The sequence below is a fragment of the Hypanus sabinus genome, chromosome 8 (genome assembly GCF_030144855.1).
Source record: "Hypanus sabinus isolate sHypSab1 chromosome 8, sHypSab1.hap1, whole genome shotgun sequence".
NCBI classification, from domain to species: Eukaryota; Metazoa; Chordata; class Chondrichthyes; order Myliobatiformes; family Dasyatidae; genus Hypanus; species Hypanus sabinus.
This window is the reverse complement of record NC_082713.1, coordinates 155,329,972-155,353,787: the sequence shown is the minus strand read 5'-3', so window position 1 is coordinate 155,353,787 and position 23,816 is coordinate 155,329,972. Positions and strand designations below refer to the sequence as shown.

At 37.5% G+C, this 23,816-nt stretch overlaps 1 protein-coding gene across 3 annotated transcripts in view; it reads left to right on the top strand.

Moving 5' to 3' along the window:
- Nucleotides 1–23,816, top strand: part of cttnbp2 (cortactin binding protein 2) — a 169,193-nt gene that overhangs the window by 92,067 nt on the left and 53,310 nt on the right. For all 3 annotated transcript variants that reach the window (XM_059978307.1, XM_059978306.1, XM_059978308.1), the window contains 5 exons: nt 2,862–2,961; nt 4,008–4,158; nt 8,277–8,531; nt 11,660–11,777; nt 19,845–20,111. In XM_059978307.1, coding sequence (XP_059834290.1) covers nt 2,862–2,961; nt 4,008–4,158; nt 8,277–8,531; nt 11,660–11,777; nt 19,845–20,111 — 891 coding nt within the window. The remainder of the gene's footprint in view (nt 1–2,861; nt 2,962–4,007; nt 4,159–8,276; nt 8,532–11,659; nt 11,778–19,844; nt 20,112–23,816) is intronic.

Below are 23,816 nucleotides of genomic sequence, written 5' to 3'. Positions count from 1 at the left end.
TTTGAAGGAAGAGATTTTTTAAAAAATAGAAAAATTTTCTTTTATACCTGGAAGAAGAGAATGTAATAAGAGTATTAGTTTGTGTAATCGCATTATCACTGATTTTGTGGAGGGGTTATTAAAAGGATTAGAAGAAGGAAATTCTTAAGAAGCTTGTATTTAACAGGATCATTAAGATCTGATACAGCCTGAGAGGATGAGGCCAGAGGACGAGGACAACAGTTGGCATAGATAGGTTGGACCTCAAAGCCTATTTCCATGTTGTATGACATTATGACTGGGACAGAGAGGGAGAAATTGCCTGAGATGGGAATGGAAGATGCAAGATTGTCTGCATGAACTGGAGGAAGAATCGGGTTAAGAAGTAACTTGTAATTTTACAATGGCGCATCTTAGCTTCAGTGTAAAGCTATGTTGATCCTTTGACCAGCATTCAAAGCAAAAGATCTAGTCAGATCTGTTTCCTGCCCCTTGAGCACTTCTCCCTCTTCTAAAGAACAAATGTAAAGGTCTTTAGAAAATAGTCTGTTGCAGAATGAAATATCATGTAGAAATAGCTGCACGTTTTAATCCTTGCTAATAGAAGATTAGTAGAAGGATAGAAGTGCTAATGTCATTAGAATTGGAATTGGTTTATTATTGTTACATTTGAAGAGCTTGTCTTGCATACTGTTCATACAATTCAATTTATTACACAATTCATTGTGGTGATACAAGATTAAACACTAACAGATGCACAATAAAGTGTAAGATCAAAACGAGGTGGATTGTGAGATCAAGAGTCCATCTTATTGTACAAGGGAACTATTCACTTGCCTACTCATGGTTAGGAAAGAAGTGCAAGGAAAATTAAATCAATGGATATTTTCTTTAGAGCAGACTATTTTAAAACTGTCTGATTACTTTTGGTGTTTCTTGGATTGAATTTTAGCAATGTCTTACAAGATAGATTCATTGTTAAATTATCAGATTAATTCAGTTACAGACTTTTCCTAAGTAGTAAAATGCATGTCTGCCCTGTTTCATTAAGTTAGAAATACACAAAGTGAGCATTTTGAGTTACTAACATATGAACTAATGATGAATGCCACTGGGCATTGTCATATGTGTAATTTCTTCAGTAGTCAAATAAACCTTAATACTCTTTCCCAAAAGCCAACTGGACTTGCTGTACTGTCTAGAAGACGTTTTGCCACTCATCCGAGAGGCTTCTTCAGTTCTGATCCATGGTTTTCTGGCTTATAAAACTCTGAGGGTACATCCACACTAGACTAGATAATTTTGAAAACGCCAGTTTCACATAAAAACAACAGGCGTCCACACTATGCATTTTTGAAAATATCTCAATCCACACTGAAATGGAGATTTTGGCGAATCTCCTCTTAATGCGCAGGACATATCTACCAAACACAAGCGACATGTTTGGTGTCGAATCTCATCGTGAAAGTGCCCGTTTGTCCATTTAAAGACTAGAAAAATTTAAAACAATGGACACCTGTTGGCTCCCACGCAGGCGAACTTAAAACAAAAAAAAAACAAATACTGGAGTGTACGGTGGCAACCAACGGAGTTCACGGACAGATTGACCCGGCTGACGACGAACATTGAAAATCCGACTAACTCTGTTGCATTAATAAAACACCTTGTTAAATGTATAAAACATGTCTGCATCAGTGTTATCTTGTAATTCCATACAATGATACATTAGTAAACCACCTTCATACGAGCAAGGACAGAAAACAGGGCAAAGTGAGTATACTTATTTGTTCAGTAAGTTGTGGGTCAAAGTATTTGGTGAGTACATTTCTAACTCTTCTGGCGTCAGTCTCATTGCCGTCTGTTCTGAAATTGTTAGGTTGCGTTCAAGAAAACAGTGAAATAGTGCACTGCCGTCTGATAGCGTTTTCAAAAGTCTCCGGTTACCCCGTCCACACTGATCTGCCCGAGCAGTGTTTTCAAAAATACCCACCCTGGAAAGCGTTTCTGAAAAGCTCCGGTTTCGGGAGACGAAAACGCCATTTTAGTGTGGACAGAGGGTAAAAACGAAGAGAAAAAGCTTCGGTTATGGATTTATCCAGCGTAGTGTGGAGGTAGCCTGAGTTGTTTAGAGGTTGTTAAGAGTCGTAGAAGTAATGAGGGGTCACGAATGGAGGTGTGAACTGTTGTGGCAATGTCTTCTGGATAACATGGCAAGTCCAGTTACCTTGATTTACTACTGCTTGATATACAATAAGCTGGATGACTGAGAGCCTTCATAGACACTTTCCCCAAAAGCTGTCACCACTAGTATGCTAAAGGTAAGCTATAAATATACTTTGATTTAATGCACACACATTGAAGTTGTTCATCTGTATCAATGGCATTTACTTGGTCCTTTTGCCTGGTGGTGAAGAAGGGGATGTAGTCTGCGGTTGGAATTGGACAAGGATGAGTAAGGAAAGGAGAGCCTTTTTAAAATAGAGCACATTACTCATGCTTAGTGAATTTGACTTCAGTATTACTGTTAATTAACTGTAGTGAATCATTCCTGTATTTCAAATTGGATGACTTTTTTTCCTAGTTGAATAATCCAGCTATATAAGTTAAAAAAAACTGATGATTAACACAAGGATGATTATAATTCCAGCCAAATCTGTTTATTTCTTTGTTTCACCATCTATTATGTGATCATTTTCATTTCTCTGTGCACAGATTTGCTAATTTCTCACGCAGGAATTCACTAACCAATTTGTGTTGGATTTTTAACATTATTCCTATGTATTTACAGAAATATGAGTCATTTTGTTATATGTAGTGAACCTCAGAGATCTGAATGTTTATGACTGTATCAATTATAAATATAAAAACCTGCTTCTTTGTAGATTTTGTAACGTTACTGCTGAACTCTGGAGCACAGGTTGATGCTGTGGGAAAGAATTTATACACACCATTGTGTGCAGCTGCTGCAGAGGGACATGTTGGGTAAGATGTAGTCATTCGTTCTGTGTGACTTCAAAAATCTAAGACATCTAGAAATTACCACAGCCAATTTACATGACTAAAGCAGTTGTGCAAGGATATATTGTTACTCTGTCGCAAGCGCTTTTGCACTCTCGTTGCAAACTGGAAGTCCATTGCCTGACAGATTGCTTAGAACTCCTTTGTATGCTGAATCAAATTTCCATGCTGTTTCAGGACCACTTCAGAAAATTTGATTGTGATTCACTGCTTGATATGTATTGCATTGTGTGTGTGTGTGCGTGCGTGTGTGTGTGTGTATATATATATATCTCTCCTTAAAAGGGCAGCCTGAAGCTGCCACCTGGAAAGCAGTTTTTATTTCTTGTGAAGCAGGAGCTCGGCAAAATCCCAATAGCCCTCTTTCCCATCACATCACTGTCTCACATCACACCAACTAAATTTATTGCATAACACACACAAAGTGTGTTCTGTCTTCCTGATGAAGGGTCTCAGCCTGTGTTCATTTGTCTCCATCGATGCTGTGTTCCTCCAGCAGTTTAGTGTGTGCTAGCCAGGATTTCCAGCATCTGCAGGAACTCTTGCAGCTAAATTTATTACCCCTTCATGACTGCCAAACTACTACTGTGATTCCAACTGTCACTTGCCGTCCTTGAACTTTTTGGTATGCATCCCTCCCACCTCAAGGTACTGGAATGTAAATTCAGTTTCTGTCAAAGCTGTAATCAATCTGGGTATTAGGAATTGCAGTGTAGAAGATTAGGATAACTTACTCCTCACTGCCTTTATTACAGTGTTTTCCAGCATTCAGTCAACTGTCCTGAAAAAGCATGTTGTTTTACTGTGATGGTGTGTCACACAATTTGAACTCCATGTGGAGAACCAGAAAACGTCTGCAATTTTTTAAATTTTAAATTACCGACTATTTATCATTAAAGGACAACAATTCCTACCCAAAAAGGCATTGGTGCCTAAGTATTTGCAATGAAAAGTAAACAGCCATTGATCATTTTTGAAAGGTAGTTCAATTTTGCTTTGTTTCCTGACAGATGCACTGAAGTGCTCATTGCTAATGGTGCAAATGTAAACTATGCTGCTAAGGAAGATGAGACTCCTCTGTATCTATCATGTAAAAATGGACATCATGAATGTACACTGATTTTATTGAAAGCTGGAGTGGATTATAACACAAAGACTATTGTAAGTATAAAAACTGAAAATCTGTGCATTTATATCACTTACATTTAAGAACCTTTGAGAGTTTTAAAGATGCTTGCATTTTCCAAATTGACTTATTCAAATTCAAATTTTATTTCTTGATCTCGGTTTATTTTAAAGTCAAGCTAAAATAAGTGTTTTCAAATTTTATGTCACATTTTCTTTTGAATATTGAGCCAAATTTATTATCGTGCACAGTATGGTGAGGGTTGATACAATGAAAAACTTGCAGCAGCATCAAAGGCATATAGGGTACAGACAAAATAAAGAATATAAATGATATATAATTTTATATATAAATAAGAAAAACATGCTGTTTTGCACCAAGGTCTTGCATTTCCACAAAGGTGCAATCTAAGGCAAGTCCGTGGTGGTGCGTTGGTAGTCCACTGTGTTCAAAAGGTCACACAGGTAAGTTCAGAACCTAATGGTTGTAGGTGAGTATTTGTTCCTGAACCTGACTGAGTAGAACTTCTGTACATACTGCCTAATGGTAGCAGCAAGAAGAGTGCATGCACTGGATGTTGGTGATCCTTAGATTTGTAGATAGTTAAATAAAAATAGAAATGTCTGACATTTAAGCCTTCTGCCAAGTTGTGATTTCTGCAAATTTGTATTTCACTATATTTGAGAAGGATGATCCCCAGATAAAATAGTGTTGAATCTCTGCATTTGGAATAAGGAAGGTGATACTGGAAACCATTAAGTGAGAGGTGGGTGGATGAAACCAAATGGGGGATGGGATATATTAGGGGAAGTATGTAGTTAGATGGATGGAGCTAAATGAGGGATGAAAATAGGCAATGGGAAAGGAAATAAAATTTAGACCAGAGGTTGATCAGAAGGAGAGAGGAGGGGAGGATGGATCCAAGGTGGATTGGAAGAATAGAGAGGGAGTGGGGGAATACAGAAGGAAAATGTTAACTGAGCTTAATATAAGTCTGTATTTTTTTATTAAAAATAGTTCTCTAACTGTTATGAAGTTAAATTTCTATTGCTCAGTCACTGAAGTGGCAGTTGGGGAGCACTTTGGGTCTAGTGGCCATAATTCTATTAGTTTTAATGTAGTTATGGAAATGTGACAAGTCCACACGTTAAAGTCTTGAACTGGAACAGGGCCAGCTTTGAGCACATTAGGCAGGACCTTGCAGTGGATGACTGGAAGACTATTTAAACGCAATGGAACAGTTGGCAAATGGGTAGGCTTTCACTGGGGTTATATCAGGTGACCAGGGGCATCATGTTCCTGTTGGGGTGAAAGGTCGTCATACCTGGATCAAGGAACACTGACTGATAACAAGATATTGAAGCTTTAAGAAGGAAAAAGTAAGAATTGTACATTGTGCTTAGGCAGCTGGGTATGAACAAACCTCTCGAGAATTATAATATTTTCAGGTTCAGGCTTAAGAGGGAAATCGGGAGAGCAGAAATTGGCTATGAGATTGATTTGGCAGGCTGGGTTCTTCAGTTATGTTAAGAGTAAAAGAGTGACTAAGGAGAGATGAGGTCCTCTTAAGGACCATCAGGGCCACCTATGTGTGGAGATGGCCAAGATTTCTATTCTTTAGCATCTGCAAAACCTGCAGATGCTGGAAATCCAAGCAACATACACAAAATGCTGGAGCCAGGCAGAATCTGTGGAAAAGAGTACATTTGAAATTTCGGGCCGAGACCCTTCAGCAAGACTTCAGCTGCAATTTTTATTGCCTATTTATCCTGGTGTTTACCAGGAAGAATGTCATGGTGCCAAAGGAAAGGGGATAGTAAATAGTGAGGTCTTGGAACAAATACATATTTGCAACCTTGCAGTGTACTAAAATGATTAAATAAGACATAACCGCGTGCAACCCTGGACTTTATGGAGGGTCAGGGAAGGAACTGCAGAGACCACGTTAGAAATATTTACTTCATCGTTGACCATTGGTAAAGTTTCAGAAGACTGGAGAATGGCTAATATTGTTCCATTGTTCAAGGAGGGTAGCAGTGACAGGCAAGGAAACTACAGGCTGGTGAGGCGATTCTGAGGGACAAAATACACCATCACTAGTACAGTCAAGGGTGATCAGGAATAGTCAGTATGGTTTTGCGCATGGGAGGTCGTGTCTGACGTATCATTTGGAGCTTTTTGAAGAGGTAAGTAAGGGAGAGGATGAAAGTAGGGCACTGAAAGTTTTCTATATAGATTTTAATAAGACCACGAGAAGGTTCCCCATGGTAGGCTGTTCTGGAGGCTTAGATTGCAGGTGATTCAGAGGGAGTTTGTGAGGTGGATTCACAGTTGACAATGATAAAAAGCAGAGGGTGGTGGTTGAAAGTCGATTCTCCATCTGGAGTCCTGTGACTAGTGGTGCCCTAAGAGTCAGCGGTCAAACCGGTGTTATTCATTGTCAGGTAAATGACTTTGCTTTGAATGTACGTGGCACAATTGGAAAATTTGCTGATGATGCTAAATCAGAGGGTTTTGTTGGCAGTGAAGCAGGTTACAATCAACTGCAAAATGATCTTGATCAGTTGGAAAAAAGAATGGCAAATGGATTTCAACTTGAGTAAGTGGACAATAATGCATTTTAGAGGGTCAAACCAGGCAGTGGTCAAATGGCAGTGCCCTGCCATTCACTGTATTGAGTTTTGTGGAACACAGGTACCTTGGGGGTACAAGTGCACAGTTTGCTGAATGAAGCTGCACAGGTATGCAGGCAGATGAAGAAGGTGTTTGGTATGCTGGTCTTTATCAGGTAGGACACGTGTTTGATTAGGAGTAGGGACATTATGTTACAGTTATACTGTATGTTTTAGACTATTACATAGAGTTTTGGTCATCCCATTACACACATTGTCAGGAGGTGATTTATGAGGTTGCTACTTGCACTGGAGGGCATGAGTTATAGGGGAAGGGTGGGCCACACTGCACTGTTCTATTTTTTTCACTTCCAGAGTGTAGGAAAGTAGGGATGACCCCATAGAATCATGAGGAAGAATGGATAAGGTGGATGGTGACGTTATTTTTTCCAGGGTTGTTGAGTCTAAAATTGGATAATCCAGATGCAAGATGAGAGGGGAGAGATTTATAGGAGAACTGAGAGATAAATTCCTTACACAATGAGCAAATGCTTAAAATAAGCTGCCAGACGAAGTGGTCGAGGCAGGTACAATTAAAACATTTATGGGATATTTGGATAGGCTAATAGCAGGAGGAGGGTTTGAAGGGTTATGAGCTGAATGTAGCCAGCCGGGGACTGTCAGGGAGGATGCTTTGGTTGGCATCGACCATTTGGGCCTAATGGCCTGTTTCTGTAGTTAACGTTTTACAACATAACAATAAAAATAGCTTAAAATTTAAATGAAATAACTTAAACTCTTACTAAATGGAAAACTAATGTTTTATAAGTTATTTCTTAAGATATGTGGAATCTAGACAATCCACTTTTGTGCCCTGTAACATAAATGATCTGCATGTTTGTAACTGATCGTCTGCCATGAGACAAATTAGACGGCTTTTGTGCCATTAACGTTGCCTATTGACCTCAATGCTATGACACGTTGATGTGTTAAGCATGGATGGTCCTGTTGAATGAACTCGGTAATGTCAAAGATGTACTGTTTTTAACATATCTAAGCTTTCACCCGAGATGGACATATCTTAAGATCTCATTTGACGATGGTACGTGCACTGCTCCTGTGATCATTTACTGTGAGATATTCCTGTCATAGGAACAGTTATCCTATTTGGCACAGTTATTTTCTAATCCAGATGCTGGATGTGGGCTGAACTGGCAAAGCAAATTGGCGCTCCCTGACACCACATACTGGGTGCTTTGGGGCCCTTCCTTCTGAGTAAAACCATTCTGTGGTGCTTGCTTCTTAGTCAACTCATTTGCTTGAGTAGTAAAGCGACCGACACCAAGTTGCTGATATTCAGCAATTTTGTAAATATGTTTATAGTTAGGATTTTGATTTGACTAGCGAAGTGAATAAAATGTCAATTTCTAGTGTGATCAAACCAGGTTCAATTTTCAATTCATGATGACTAATGGAAATTTCTAATAGGATGACATTCAGGTGACAGAAATTGACAAAAATCTTTCCTTCTTTCCTTTTAGAATGGCTGGACTGCCTTTCATGCCGCTGCGAATTCTGGTCATGTAGATTGCCTGAGGCTTCTCGTGTGTCCTCGAGTATCTGGGGATGGAAGGTTTGCTGATGAGTCAGAGCACAAGTCCAGCTCCACAGAACCTGAATGTCCAGAAGGGAGTGATAAATTCAGAGTGGAGAATATGGTTTCAGCTGACCTAATCAACCAGGTCGACAAAGAAGGCTGGACAGCTGCCCATATTGCAGCATCGAAAGGTTTTAAGGTCTGTTTTGTAATATTATATTGCTACCATATAGCTGTCTCACTGAAACACCCGATTTTAAAATAAGGTTTCTCCATTTGTTATTTTTATTCCTTGGACTTAGTTTTCTTCTTGTTGTATATCCTATTATCCTAAATAGGGAAATGCTGGATTGGGTTCAGAGTTCCATATATACAACATAAACCTTTAATGGATTCCTGTAAACATTAGCAATGCCAGAAGGGCTATTTTGTTCAGTTTAAATTAAGTGAACGTGAGGGACAACCAATGGTTTCATATTGTGCTCGTATCGCAGACTGTATTTCATGTTCCATTAACTGTGTGTCTGAACACACATTTTTCTTCAAAGATAAAAGATAAGATATATGCATAGAATTAACTATCTAGAAATATTGTTAACTAATTATAATTTATCCCATTTAGATTATATTTTAAATTCCTTTAACAAAGTATCTAACTTAAAATTTGAAACTACGCAGCTTTCTGTTTAATTATTCACACACAAAGTGCCATGAGCATGATGGCCTTGCTCGATTAAAATTTAACCAAAAAACACAATTCAGATTTTATTTCTAGTGAATTGAACCATTTTGTTCTACTGCATTAAGTGATTCTCGTACTATTTGAAAGCAAAGTTGAAGATTTTTTTTCTCTCTTAGTGAGTAAGTTATTCATGAAACAAGGAACAGCTTATCCAAACTGCAAAATATTAGGCACTTTGCATGAAGAAAGGATTGTAGCTGTTCACATGCAGAAATTATGCACTGAGCACCGAAGCATGAAAAGGGATGAAACTGGTAGCTAAACAGAGCATTGATAGGCCTGTACCTGAAGTATTACATTCAGTTCAAGACACTGTATTGAGTGAAAGATTATTCATCTTGAAGTGGCTGAAGCATAAATTCACAGAGAATATATCAGAGCTAAGAAGTGAATGGCTATATTCATTGAAATGAGGATTGGGGTGGTACAATTGAAGTACTTAAATGATGAAAAGGGTCAACTGAGTAGGGGGGGAAGGAATTTATATCCACTAGTGCAGGGGTTCCCAACCTTTATTATGATATAGACCAATACCATTAAGCAAGGGATTTGTCGACTCCTGCTCATGGAGAGTTCAAATGCAAAATAATTTTCAAAAGAAAAATATGGATAGGTTTCTCAAGATTGATTTCAGAGGCCAGTGGATAATGACACCATGGCACTGTATTCTCTGAAACGCTATTGAGGCAAAGTCATTTTTAAAAAAATGACGAAACTGAGACTATTTTTGTTTGTTGTTAAATGTGAGTATTGAAGATTACAGATACAATTTGGGTAGATGAATAAAGCTGTATATTTGATTAGTGGAATACAGCCAAGATTCTGAATGGCCTTTTAATATGATGACATCTGTTGATATGAGTTGCTCATTTCCTGGTCACATGTTTTAAACACCTTTCAGGTTGGTGGGATGGGGGGAGGTGTTTCGAGCAAATAACTTCACAAAGTGCAATATCCAATATATTCTGAAGCAATAGCAGAGAATTACCGGGTTCTGCTGGTAAACTCCAGGAGTGGAAGTCCAAGGAGGGGGTGGGGGTAAAACATACAATGGAAGTGTTGAAATTCATATATTTTTTAGATTAGATGATTAAATTAGATTGGACTGGACAACAAAGATTTTGCTTCCTGAATACCTTTTGGTGTATCTTATGAATTTTGGGCTACTGATCATGAAAATCACCATGAAATTTCCCTATCACACACTATTTTTTAATAAACATATGTTTATTATTTCAATTCATAATTCAAGTCAGTTAAAATGTATGATGTAAGCTGGAAAGTTTCCTATCTTGTCCAGGCATGCTTGGGTATGCTTAGGCGGTGCGACTGCTGCATGGCAGGACAGGGTTTAGTAATAATTATTGGGTTCAGGACTGTAAGGATGGAATTTGCTATCACCAGGCACAAAAATTTCTATGAAGGATTTTGATATTTGAGACAGATGCTTTCCAGAATAACTAAAGCCAAGATTAAGGAAAGCATTTTTGTTGGTCTACAAATCAAACAGATCATCAATGAAAGGCAATTTGAAGAATTTCTAGTGGGACAGGAGAAAATCACAAGGAAGGCATTCAAGGAAGTTGTTGGTATTTTTCTCGGCTTCTACAGAGCACCAAACTACATGCAGCTGGTTGAAATCATGCTTCAAGTATATAGGACCATGAAGTGCAACATGTCACTAAAGATTCATTTTCTGCATTCCCATTTAGACTTCTTCCCTGCAAATCTAGGTGCTGTTAGAGACGAACATGGTGAAAGGTTTCACCAGGACATTGCGGTCATGGAGAAAAGATACCAGGGCAACTGGAATCCATCAGTGCTGGTGAATGATTGTTGGACACTTAAGCGAGAAGCCTCAGACACTGAGTACAAATGAAAATCATTAACAAAATATTTTTAACTTAGTTGAACTATTACAAAGCATCAGCACCATTATGCAATTAAACACATTATATTCAATAAAAGTTAATTTGTTGTTTCTCCAAATTCCTACGTGATACAAGTAGTCTGAAATTATATTTGTTCATCTTCAAGCAGTCTATCATAAACAAAAAAAATTCTGAGGAAGTAACACTTCTGAAAAAATTTGTTGTCCAGTGTTTATGAGCACTTCTGGCTGGAATGTAGAGTTAGAAGAAGGATGTATGAAACTTCCTTATGAGCTTAGGATGTATATTCAAAATAACAGTTTGGGAAATCCTTGTTAAGATATTTTGTTTCGGTGAAATATAATTAAAATGTGATTGATTCTCCCATCTTTGAATTTTGATTAGAGAGATGAGCTTTATTTGTTCCACGTTCATCGAAGTATTGAACCATCCAGTTAAGTGTGTTGTGTGTGTCAGCAGCAGCACAGTGTGTAGACTGTGTTGGGGGCCACCCGCAAGTATCGCCACGATTCTGGCAGCAAGATAGGTGATATTGGAAATGCTCACAGAGGAGTTCTAATCAGATTGCAGCATTGTTTTACAACTGAAATGAGAAAGAACTTTCCTCATCATGCTAAATTGTTTGGACGTGCTCCACCAGGAATGAAGCTGCTTAACCGAATTTGCTTTTCTCTTATTTTTCCATTTTTGTAGAATTGCCTGGAAGTGTTCTGCAGGCATAGTGGATTGGATCCAAATAGGAAAGATAAATATCAAAGGACTGTACATGATGTGGCCACAGATGACTGCAAGCACCTGCTGGAGAATTGGAGTGAGTGAAGTGATATATCTAGGGAATATTAAATATACAGTATATTTCAGTGTCGCTACAGTAACTTGGCCAAACAAACTGTGGTATTTGGATTGTTTATCGACTTCAATTCAACTTGTAACAAAGAGGTTGCTTTGTACTGTCAGTTGTAATATGTGATAATGTGACAATACTGGTTTTACACCGCAGTTAATTTGAAAAGCTCAACCATAAAACACAATTCTGACCCCAAACTTTTGATAATGTATCCTTTTGAAAATTAATGTTCTTATGTTCAGTAATTGCAGAATCAAAATCCCAAGCAGTTCTAATACACCTTTAGGTTTAATAATGTATTGAGATATTATGAAGTAATGCTATCATTATCTTATTAATTGTGGCAATGCATCACCTTTACATTTTCTTGCTCTTTGCACTGTGTCAAAACATATATTGATACAATTTCTATTATTTTGAAAAGGATGACCCACCCAACAAAATGATATCCACATACATTGGTAATTAAGCTTTTGCATGCTGTTTGGTTTTGTGTTTTTTTTTTAACTGTAGTAATAGTGCTGTGTTTGACATAAGAAGTATCACAGCGTTTCCTAGAGGTAGATGTTAATAACTGTGCACGTGTCATTACAATTTAGACGATTTTAAGAAGATTTCAAATCTAATTATTAGAAAAATCCAGTACAGAGAATATTGTCACACTGCAACTTTATTCCTCTAAGAAACACTGATCTCTGCTGAACTTTGCATGCTTTTGAGAAATACAAATTGTTTTATTTTAAATTCCCTGTTTAGTTTATGTCCGTTTTAGGATTTTTAGAAGTTAACCTGCGTCTTATTGCATATGTTTTTGTGGCTATGATCTTGATCTGTGTGTACGGTTTATAATTGTTCCTGATTGTAATGAAAGATGGGAGTTGAGTAGTAATTCAAGCAAATGGGAAAAAGAAATGTGAAGTTTACATGCACGAAACTAGATGTTTAACACAACTGGTTTAATTAAAAATACATAATCTTGTCAATGGTATTGAATTTAAACAACCACTTTAAACAAATCCTCATAACATTTCATTGAACTTATTTTATAAAGTCCATCTATGATCAAGAGTTTAAATGCTTAATTAATAAAATATTCAATAATAGTCTTTAATATTGTACCTCTAGCTAGAACTGGCATTAAATAATTACACTTTTAAATTGTTAAGCTCCAGTTGCCATATTGACAAATTATTTGATGTACTTGTAATGAAGCTATTGTAGCAAATCATGGCATTTTTGGACACATTTGTTCACACCAGTGCAAGTTAAATACACAAAATAGCATGTGAGAATTACATTCAGCCTCTTAAAATATTGGAAGTGGAGCACAATATGTACTCTTTGCAGATTTGAAGCTTTGAATGAGGCCATATATCAATCAGTTTGTGTTTAGTATATCCAGATATGTCTCTATAATGTTTTACTTAGCATCAGCCTCAAAAGCACAAACTAGTGCTTGCACTGTTTCACGTCAGCTTTAATTAATTGCTTTTCCTCATTGATTACTCCTTGTGGTAAACTTCAAGCACTGCCTCATTCCCCTTTCTTCCTTTCTTTATTCCCTGTTATTTTTGCTCTGGGTTGCGTTGGGTGGGGGAAAAAGTACCTGGTTCAAGTTTGAAAGAAGATGTACTATGGCATTGACAGCGGCTTCCCAAGTGGCTTTGTTCATTTAGAATTGGCTGGCTGAGTTGTGAACCCAGTTAGCTCCATCATGGGAGGCGTCACGTGATGACGTAGGGTTGAGATGTTGGGAATCCAGCTCCCCCGTAAAAAGTAATGAAATAGGGTTTAAATGAAGAAGAGTTAACAAATACCTACTAGAAACTATTTATAAGCAACTCAGGATTATCTTTTGATATGGCTCCTAAACTGAAACAGAAGAAAGCTACTACTTCAAAGACTGTGCAAATCGGCGGGGAAAAAGGCCTAACCGTCTCGGCGAAGCCTCGGACTCAAGTTGGATCTCCTCCCGGCGAAGTGCATGGCACTTCTGATGATGCGGGACAGGAAGTTGCGGCAATGTCGGCGGTCTCTAAGAAGAAATGGCAAGAACAACGTATGCGCGAAAGTATGCATGAACAGATATTAACAAAACTACAAATCCCAACTATGGCTGGAAGTGAAATTGGAAGTGAATCGGAAGTAGAATCAGACTCTTTGGGGAATTCAGAGGAAGATGAAGAGGAAAAGAAGGAAGAGATTAAAGGAGACATAAAAGATAACCTGATATATATGACGAATGAATTAAAAGCTATAATAACAGATATAAGAAAGATGCAGAATACATTCGATAATGTGGTGGAAAAACAAAAGAAGATGGATAATAAAGTTAAAGAGATGGAAGTAAAAGTGGAAGAAAACACTGAAAGAAAAGATAAGATAGAAGACAATAATCTTGCCTGGACAATAGAAAGAAAACGGATGTTGGAAAAAATGGATGTGCTTGAGAACTCTAATAGACGAAATAATATTAAAATTGTTGGTCTTATGGAAGGTACAGAGGGAGAAAATCCAATAAAATTCTTTCAAGAATGGATTCCGAAAATTTTGGAAATGAAAGAAGGAAGTCAAGTAATTGAAATTGAAAGAGCACAAAGAGCTTTAAGACCAAGACCTCAACAAGATCAAAATCCAAAATCAATTTTGATAAAAATGCTTAAGGTACCAAAATAAAGAAATGATCTTGAAGGCAGCTACTCAAGGTGCTAAAAAGAGAAATGGGCCATTGATAATAGAAGGGAAAAGAGTTTTTTTTTATCCAGACATAAGTTACGATTTTCTGAAGAGGCGGAACGAATTTAATCCAGTGAAAAAATCTTTATGGGAAAAGGGCTATGAATTTTTATTGAGCTACCCAGCAAAATTGATCATTTTCCTGGATAACGAAGAAAGAAGTTTTTTTGTTGACTACCGGAAAGCGGAGAAATTTGTACAAGAATTACCTGATGTCCATGAAGAGGAGTAAAGAATTATAGAAATGAAATGGACTAATGATGAAGACTGAAACAAGGTTGGACTTGATGGACATTTATAAGGAAAAAAAATAGTCGAGGAGTATTAATTGGGAACAGAGACATTAATTATTTTCTTTTTTTCTTCACTAATTTTTTTTTGCGGGGGAGCTGGAGGAGCTCCTGATCGATGGCTGCGAGTTTCACGTGTACAATCATGGCGATTGCCATGACCCGTAAAATGGGGGGGGGGGGGGTAATGTTGTATCCTTTTTATTCTCAACATTAGTGGGGGGTTATTTTGTTTTTTTTTTCTTATATATTAGTTATCTTTCTTCTATTTTTCTTCTTTTTTGCTTGGATAGTTGGGGAGAGACTCATAGCAACATGGAGAATTTTAAACAGTTCCCAAGGTATTATGAATGATTAATTTACTTAATTTTTTAAGTTTTAATGTTAATGGAATTAATGGACCTGTGAAAAGTAAAAGAGTTTTAACATATATTAAGAAAATGAAAGGAGATATAGCTTTTTTACAAGAAACACATTTAACAGACACAGAACATAAGAAACTAAAGAGAGATTGGGTTGGAAATGTCATTGCGGCTTCATTTAATTCAAAATCGAGAGGAGTTGCAATTTTGGTTAATAAATCTTTACCAATTAAAATACAAAATGTAATAATTGATTCTGGGGGGAGATATGTGATTATACATTGTCAATTTTTTTCAGAATTATGGACTTTTATGAACATTTATGCACCAAATGAAAATGATGCAAAATTCATACAAGAAGTTTTTTTGAACTTGGCTGATGCACATGATAAAATATTAATAGGTGGAGATCTTAATTTCTGTTTAAATCCAGTTTTGGATAGGTCAACTAAAGTTGCTACAAAATCAAAAGTAACAAAACTAACTTTATCATTAATGAAAGATTTAAACCTGATTGATATATGGAGAAAAATTAATCCAAGAGAAAGTGATTATTCATTTTATTCAAATAGACATAAAACTTACTCAAGGATTGATTTTTTTTTTATTATCAAAAAATATTCAAGATAGAGTGAAAAGTGTGGAATATAAAGCAAGAATACTATCAGATCATTCCCCCTTGATAATGACAATGATAATGATGGATAAGGAGGAATCGATTTATAGATGGAGATTTAATTCAATTTTATTAAAACGTCAAGATTTTTGTGATTTTATGAAAAAACAAATTCAATTTTTTTTGGATACAAATCCTGGAAATTATAGAGCGATGAGTCTCACATCAGTGGTAGGGAAGTGACTGGAGAGAAATCTTAGGGATCAGATCTATGACCATTTGGAAAACCATGGCCTACTCTTGCTAACGTCATTGAGATTTTTGACAAGGTGACGAGAGCAATTGATTGGAGGTAGAGCTGTGGAGGTTGTCTACATGGGTTTTAGTAAGGTGTTTAGCAAGGTCCCTTACGAGAGGCTCATCCAGATAAAATGCCATGGAATCCATGGTGAATTAGCCTTTTAGATTTGGAATTGGCTTGCCCATAAAAGGTGAAGGATAATGGTCAAAGGGACTAGTTTTAGCTGGAGGTCTGTGATCAGTGGTGTTCTGCAGGGATCTGTACTGGGATCTCTGCTGTTTGTCATGCATATAAAGACCCGGATGAGAATGTAGATGGATGGGTTAGCAAGTTTACAGTTGTTCCAAATATTTGTGGTGTTGTGGATAGAATAGAATGCTGTCAAAGAATACAGCCCGATATTGATCAGTTGCAGATATGAAGTTGCAGACAGAGTTTGCTATCTCAACACCCAGCCAAGTGTTGCACCTCAGTAGATCAAATGTAAAGAGACAGTACTCTGTTAAGAACAAGACTCTTAACAGTGTTGAGGAGAAGAGGGATCTTGGGGTCCAAGTTCACAGCTCCCTGAAAGTGGCTATGCAGCTTGATAGGGTGGTTAAGAAGGCTTATGACATGCTTACCTTTATTAGTTGAGACACTGAGTTTAAAAGTCAGGAAGTTGTATTGCAGCTTTACAAAACATTGGCTGTATCTGGAGTATTGCATACAGTTTTGGTCACCCATTAACGTTGGAGAGGGCGCAGAAGAGGTTTACCAGCATGCTGTCTGGATTAGAAGCTATGTGCTATAACAAGAGGTTGGACACGCATGGTTTTCTCTGGAGCGGTGGAGGGTGAGGGGAGATCTGACAAAGTTTTAGACAATTATGAGAGAGACAGATAAGAGTAGAACAGCCAGTAATGATCTTTCAAGTATCACTAGATTCTGGAATGGTTCCTGAAGACTGCAAAAATTGCAAATGTCACTCCACCCATCAAGAAGGGAGAGAGACAGAAGAAAGGAAACTACAGGCCAGTTAGTCTGACCTCAATGGACGGGAAGAGTTATTAAGTTATTAAGGAGTCGATTATTAAGAATAAGCTCTTGGGGTACTTGGAGGCATATGATAAAATGGACCATAATCAGCATGGTTTCTTCAGGGGAAAATCATGTCTGACAAATCTGCTGGAATTCTTTGAAGAAATAACAAGGATAGACAAAGGAAAATCAGTTGATGTTGTAAACTTTGATTTTCAGAAGGCCTTTGGAAAGGTGCCACACATGAGGCTGCTTTACAAGCAACGAGCCCATATTATGACAGGGAAGATTCTAGCATTGATAAAGAAGTGGCTGATTGACAGGAGGCAAAGACTGGGGGGAGAAAAGGAGCCTTTTCTGGTCGGTTGCCAGTTACTCATGCCATTCCGCAGGGGTCTGTGTTGGGATCGATTCTTTTTCCATTTCATGTCAGTGATTTGGATGATGGAACTGATGGCTTTGCTGCGAAGTTTGCACACAAAATGAAAACAGGTGGAGGGGCATGTAGTTTTGCGGAAATAGAGAAGCTACAAAAGGACTTAGACAAGTTAGGAGAATGGGCAAAGACGTGGCAGCTGGAATACTGTGTAGGGAAGTGTATTGACGTGCACTTTGGTAGAAGAAATGAAAGTTTTGACTATTTTCTAAGTGGAGAGAAAATACAAAAAAACTGAGGTGCACAGGGACAAAAAAAAACTGAGATGTAAAGGGTCTTGGGAGTCCCTGAGCAGGATTCTCCAAAGGTTAATTTGCAGGTTGAGTCTGTGGTGAAAAAGGCAAATGCAATATTAGTGTTCATTTCAAGAGGACTAGAATGTAAAAGCAAGGATGTAATGTTGAGTCTTTATAAAGCACTGGTGAGGCCTCACTTGGACTATTGTGAGCAGTTTTGGGTCCCTTGTCTTTGAAGGGATGTGCTGACACTGGAGAGGGTTCAAAGGTGGTTCACAAAAATGATTCCAGGATTGAATGGCTTGTCATATGGAAAGTTTTTGATGGCTCTGGGCCTGTATTCACTAGAATTCAGAAAAAAATGGAAGGGTGACCTAAATGAAACCTATTGAATGATTAAAGGCCTTCATGGAGTTAATATGCAGCAGATTTTTCATACGGTGGGAGAGTCTAAGACCAGAGGACAAAGCCTTAGAATAGAGAATGGAGATGAGGAGGAATTCCCTTAGCTAAAGAGCAGTGAATCTCTGCCACTCCATTGGCAGCTGTGGAGGCCAAGTCTTTATGAATATTTAAGGCAGAGGTTGTAAGATCCCTGATTGGACAGGACATGAAGGAACACAGACTGAAGACCGGAGACTGGGGCTGAGAGGATGAAATGGCAGAGCAGACTTAATGCAATAATTCTGTTCCTATATCTTATGTTCTTATGGTATCTATTTCCCAGAGTTGAAATGTCTAAAACCCCAGGTTCTGCATTCAAGGTGAGGTAAGCTAATCATTAGCCTCAGCCAGTTGCTTCATGGCCACAACCCTCCGCACCATCAAAGACATCTTCAAGTAGTAGAGCCTCAAGTTGTCACCATCCGTCCCTCACCATCTGGGACATGCCCACTTCTCATTACTACCATTGAGAAGGAGGTACTGGGGTATGAAGGCCCACACTCAAGAGTTTAGGAGCAACTTCACCACCACTGTCAGATTTCTGAATGGTCCACAAACAATACCTCATTATTCCTTCTATTTTTCCACTCTTTATTTTGAAACTTCAGTGACTTTTGTCTCTGCACAGCTGCTGCAAAACAGTTTCTTCAGATTCTGAATTGTAGAGCAATTATACAATTCAGTTATACAAAATACTGTACAAAACATAATTCTGTAAGTGAGTTGTACTCCACTTCCAAAAATCAGTTCTATTGTCTTTCGTAGAATCATTTGTGCAAACTGTGTTACTCTTATTATTTGCATGCCAGTAAAGACTAATTTTATTTTGATATCAAGTCGTGCTTTCCTGTTTGAATAGTAGAATTATGATCCTAAAAATGGAGCTTCATCTGCCTGCATTAATCCAGTTTTGGGACGGTTTAGATTCTTGGCCTGAACGAAAGGTCCCAACCTTTTTTATGCCATGGAGCTTTACCATTAACCTTAGGGGTCTGGGGTTACCAGGTTGGAAACTCTATGCCTCAAACAGTCCAAATCTCATTGAAAATGAGATAATGGCAAATCATGAAATGCTGGAGGAGCTCAGCTGGACGGTCTTGTGTTTATTATGTTTAATGAAGTAACTGCTCACCATGCCTACTCTTGGGGAGCCCACTCACCTATTATTAAGCTTGTTAGCCCTGTTAACTATTGGAAGCACCTTTAAGTTTTGCCATCTGTGGGCTTTAGGTTAAAAGAAAAATTGCTTACATGATGCGGCCTGAAGTGATCGGTTCTTTAAATATTGATTCATTTTTCCAGTTGTTAACCTGTGTATCAATTGAAAAGTGTCAGAGATGGACCACAGCATTTATCAACTTACACATCAGCTGTTCAGTTAGCAACAGCTCTTTTTAAAGGCCACATTGCAGCAAAGATGCTTTCAAAGATTTTGCCCAGCATTATCAGTGTCAGTTTTTGTGTACAAGTTTTTCTTTCCAATTTGGAATTAACAGCGATTGTAATCATGTTGTGATTCCTCTGTGCTTGATGTGTTGTATTTGTTTTAATTCACATTGATTATTTTTACTTGTATATTTTGTTCCACAGGTGCGCATAAGGTACTGCTACAAATTTCAATGAAACATAGTGAACAGATTTCTAGCAGTACTGAACATGTCGAGAAAAACATTGCAGTTGGCAGCTTGATCATCCACATACAGACTACCTGGGATGACCTGTCTAGAACTGTAGCTGTGACACTGAAGAATCACTACAAAGCTGTTATGCATGGATGGGAATTGCCAGAGACTTCAAACCTTGTGTATAGTACTGAATATGACTTCATTTCAAGTGGCATTTCTGCAATTGCAATAGGTATATGTTGGCTTGGACCACCTGAGAAACCACCAGCTTCTCAGAAACCCTGAAAATAAACATTCATTTAGATAAAGTTGTTAATCCCCCAATTTTTTTTTTTTTTTGTTTGAACACCTGAAAACTCTTCTAATTCTGATATCTTGCATTCAGTCAGATTGTGCCTTCGGTTATCTGGACCCCAACCTCTGGATGGCCCCCCCAAACATCTCTCTATCTTCTTATGCTTCCCTGCCATTTAATATGCTCCTGAAATCTACTGCTTTGCCCATTTTTTTCACTATCTTAATTTTCAATTTTGTGCTACAGTATCTAAATTCACCATAATTTTCATTATGTCAGTAATGTTACATATCAATGCAAGTTCATGTCATACTCTTTAAATTCCAAAATTTCACAATAACTACAGTATTTCAATCTGTATCTGAACTCTGCTGCAGAATTCATGGGATTTCCATTGCATGAGGGATGTAATTTTTTTTACTTTTTCCAGCACCTCTCATTCTTTCAAGAAGAAGGTTGTCTGTTTTCCATTAACATAGTATGGAAATAGTATGTATTCAATTCCGGGAGCTAATCAGCCTTCAAGTGTACAAATTGTGCTTTAGATAATCAAGGCTAACTGGCCCACAAGATATGTTTCCAGCTTTACTCTATCATTTGCCTCTCGATAACTGCATGCAGCATATCTGAAGTTCCAAAGGTTTCAAAGGTACATTTAATGTCAGAGAAATGTAAACAATATACAAACGTTTGTACATCCTGAAATTCTTTTTCTTTGCAAGTGGACTTAATAGAGGTACAAGGGAAGGAAGTAAGAGGAAGGAAAAAAAAAATAGAGGATTTATTCTTTGGGAGCAATTTTACAACAGATTTGAAAATTAATATGCTTCAATTGCTGTATCTCAGGAGAAACTAAGTGACACCTTGAATTGTCACAGCACTTATCGTGCATTTTGTGAGGCATTTCATCTATAAACCGACTGTGAGACCCGTGAAAATCTGTGTTGATTTGGTAGGTCTGTAAGCTTCAGGAGCATTATAAATGAGGAGGAACTGTATGTTAGCAATCAACCCCTCTGTTTCATGGTGGAAGGGGATTGGGGAAGGTCAAAAATACTTTCTGTTTTGGTCCCATCCATGTAGATCTTACCTGGATGCATCATTCTTGTGCTTACAAACTCTGCTGAAAATGTCGGATTAAAACAGTTGTTGATCATGATCAAAACTTAAAAACCTTCTCTTCAGCAGTAAATGCTTATTATTTTATATTTATTCTGTTCACATTTCTCATTAACTTACTTTAAGGGAAATTTGTATTTTATATTTTAATTCTTCTACCCTTTTTTCATATCATCATCCTACCCATGACTATTAACTTAGTCTTGAATTGATGGGTTAAGCATGGACTTGAGTACTTTGTATGAATACTCAGAATGAAACTCAAAATGTCCATCTCTTCACAATTTCCAGCCCTACAGTGAACTCAAGCCTAGTCTGATGTCACCTTGTTGAATTCAGTATAAAAAAAGTGCTGAGATCACTATCTTAGAATAGGAAATTAGATTAAGGGATTGGTTGGTTGAGGTAAAGTAGCAAACATTTCAGAAAGCATAGAGTAGATGATTCCTGTAGAAAGAAAAATATCCAAGAGGGCGAGTACATTATCTGTAATTAACTTAAAAAAGAAGATGGTATCAGAATTACAGTAAAAGCAGATGGCAAGTCAGAATATAGTACATGTAAAAGACAGAAATGGAGGAGAAAGTAGTACACAAACCAGAAATAGAAATACTGCAGTAGTTTCTATAGAAGTAGGAGAGAAAAATTCAGAAAGTGAACATATGGTTCTTTAGAAAATGAGTCTGTGGAGTTAATAATAGTAACCAAGGAGGTGGCAGATAAATGAAGTGGGTATTTTGCATGTTTCTTCACGATAGATATATCCAGAAATATATCATTTATAATGAGGTAAGGAATAGTAAATTAGATGCTCGGAGGAAGGAGAAAAAGTTGATGATGGCATGGGTTTTAATTTTCCAAAACTCTGGATATGGGGACTTTTCTGTTTCATTGGAAAACAGCAAAATCACTTCATTTAAAAAAAAGATAGAAAACAGGAAAATTACAGTACAATTAGTTTAGCATCTGTCATAAGGTTAAAAGTTATTATTAAATTCACTCAAAATTTCAAGATAGTTGGAACTCAGCATGGTTTTGGGGAAGGGAAATCATATTTGACCAATTTATTAGAACTCTTTAAAGAAGTGTCATGGATAAAGGGGAAATGTTGAATTTATTATGCAATCTTTGAAACATTTGATGAAATTAATAGCAGAAAATAAAACCTCAAGTTGCAGAAGTTAGCATAATGGTGTGGAGAGGAGATTGACAAATGGTAGACACAAATGGAATCAAAGATATAGCAACTGGTATACCTCGGAAATTGCTCCTGTGGTCACAACTGCTAGCAGTTTATGTGAAGGGCTTGGACAAAGCTGTCGCGAGTCCAAGTCTTCCTTTACAAACTTTAGGAGTTAGGAACTATTGTTTAGAAGAGCATTCAAATGGATATTAATAGGTTTCAGTGAGCAAGGAAAACTTATGGCAAATGGAACATAATATAGAATAATGTGGAATCTGTACATTTTGGTAGGAAAGGTGAAATGCAGCATATTATTTAAATGGTGAGATAATACTTTAATGCACATGTTGCAAAATATTAGTAGATAGATACAGCTACTAATTAGATGAGCTTATTGAGTATTTCTAGAGGGATTGAATGCACACAGAGGTTATGTTTAGGGGGGCTGAGGAGCCAGTGTGTTTGTGAGCTTTAGTTACAGAAAACATTAGTGAGTCCACATCTGGAGTACAGTTCAGTATTGGTTTCATGATTTAAGAAAAAATGTTAATGCATTAGAAGCAGTTGAGAGAAGGTTTACTGGATTTGTACCTAGAATTGAGTGGCTCGTCTTGAGGAAAGATTGGACAGGTTGAGTTACACTTTATCATGCAACAATGACTGAAACATGTGTATCATATAACCATATAACAATTACAGTACGGAAACAGGCCATCTCGGCCCTTCTAGTCCGTGCCAAATGCTTACTCTCACCTAGTCCCACCTACCTGCACTCAGCCCATAACCCTCCATTCCTTTCCTGTCCATATACCTATCCAATTTTTTTTTTAAATGACAAAATCGAACCTGCCTCTACCACTTCTACTGGAAGCTCGTTCCACACAGCTACCACTCTCTGAGTAAAGAAGTTCCCCCTCGTCTTACCCCTAAACTTTTGCCCCTTAACTCTCAACTCATGTCCTCTTGTTTGAATCTCCCCTACTCTCAATGGAAAAAGCCTATCCACGTCAACTCTATCTATCCCCCTCATAATTTTAAATACCTCTATCAAGTCCCCCCTCAACCTTCTACGCTCCAAAGAATAAAGACCTAACTTGTTCAACCTTCCTCTGTAACTTAGTTGCTGAAACCCAGGTAACATTCTAGTAAATCTCCTCTGTACTCTCTCTATTTTGTTGACATCTTTCTTATAATTCAGTGACCAGGACTGTACACAATTATCATGAGAGGTCTTAATGGGGGATGTTGAAAGAATGTTTCTTCTTGTCGATGAATCTAGAACTAGGGTTCACTGTTTAACAGTAAAAGGTTGCCTATTTAAAATAGGTGATGCAATTAAG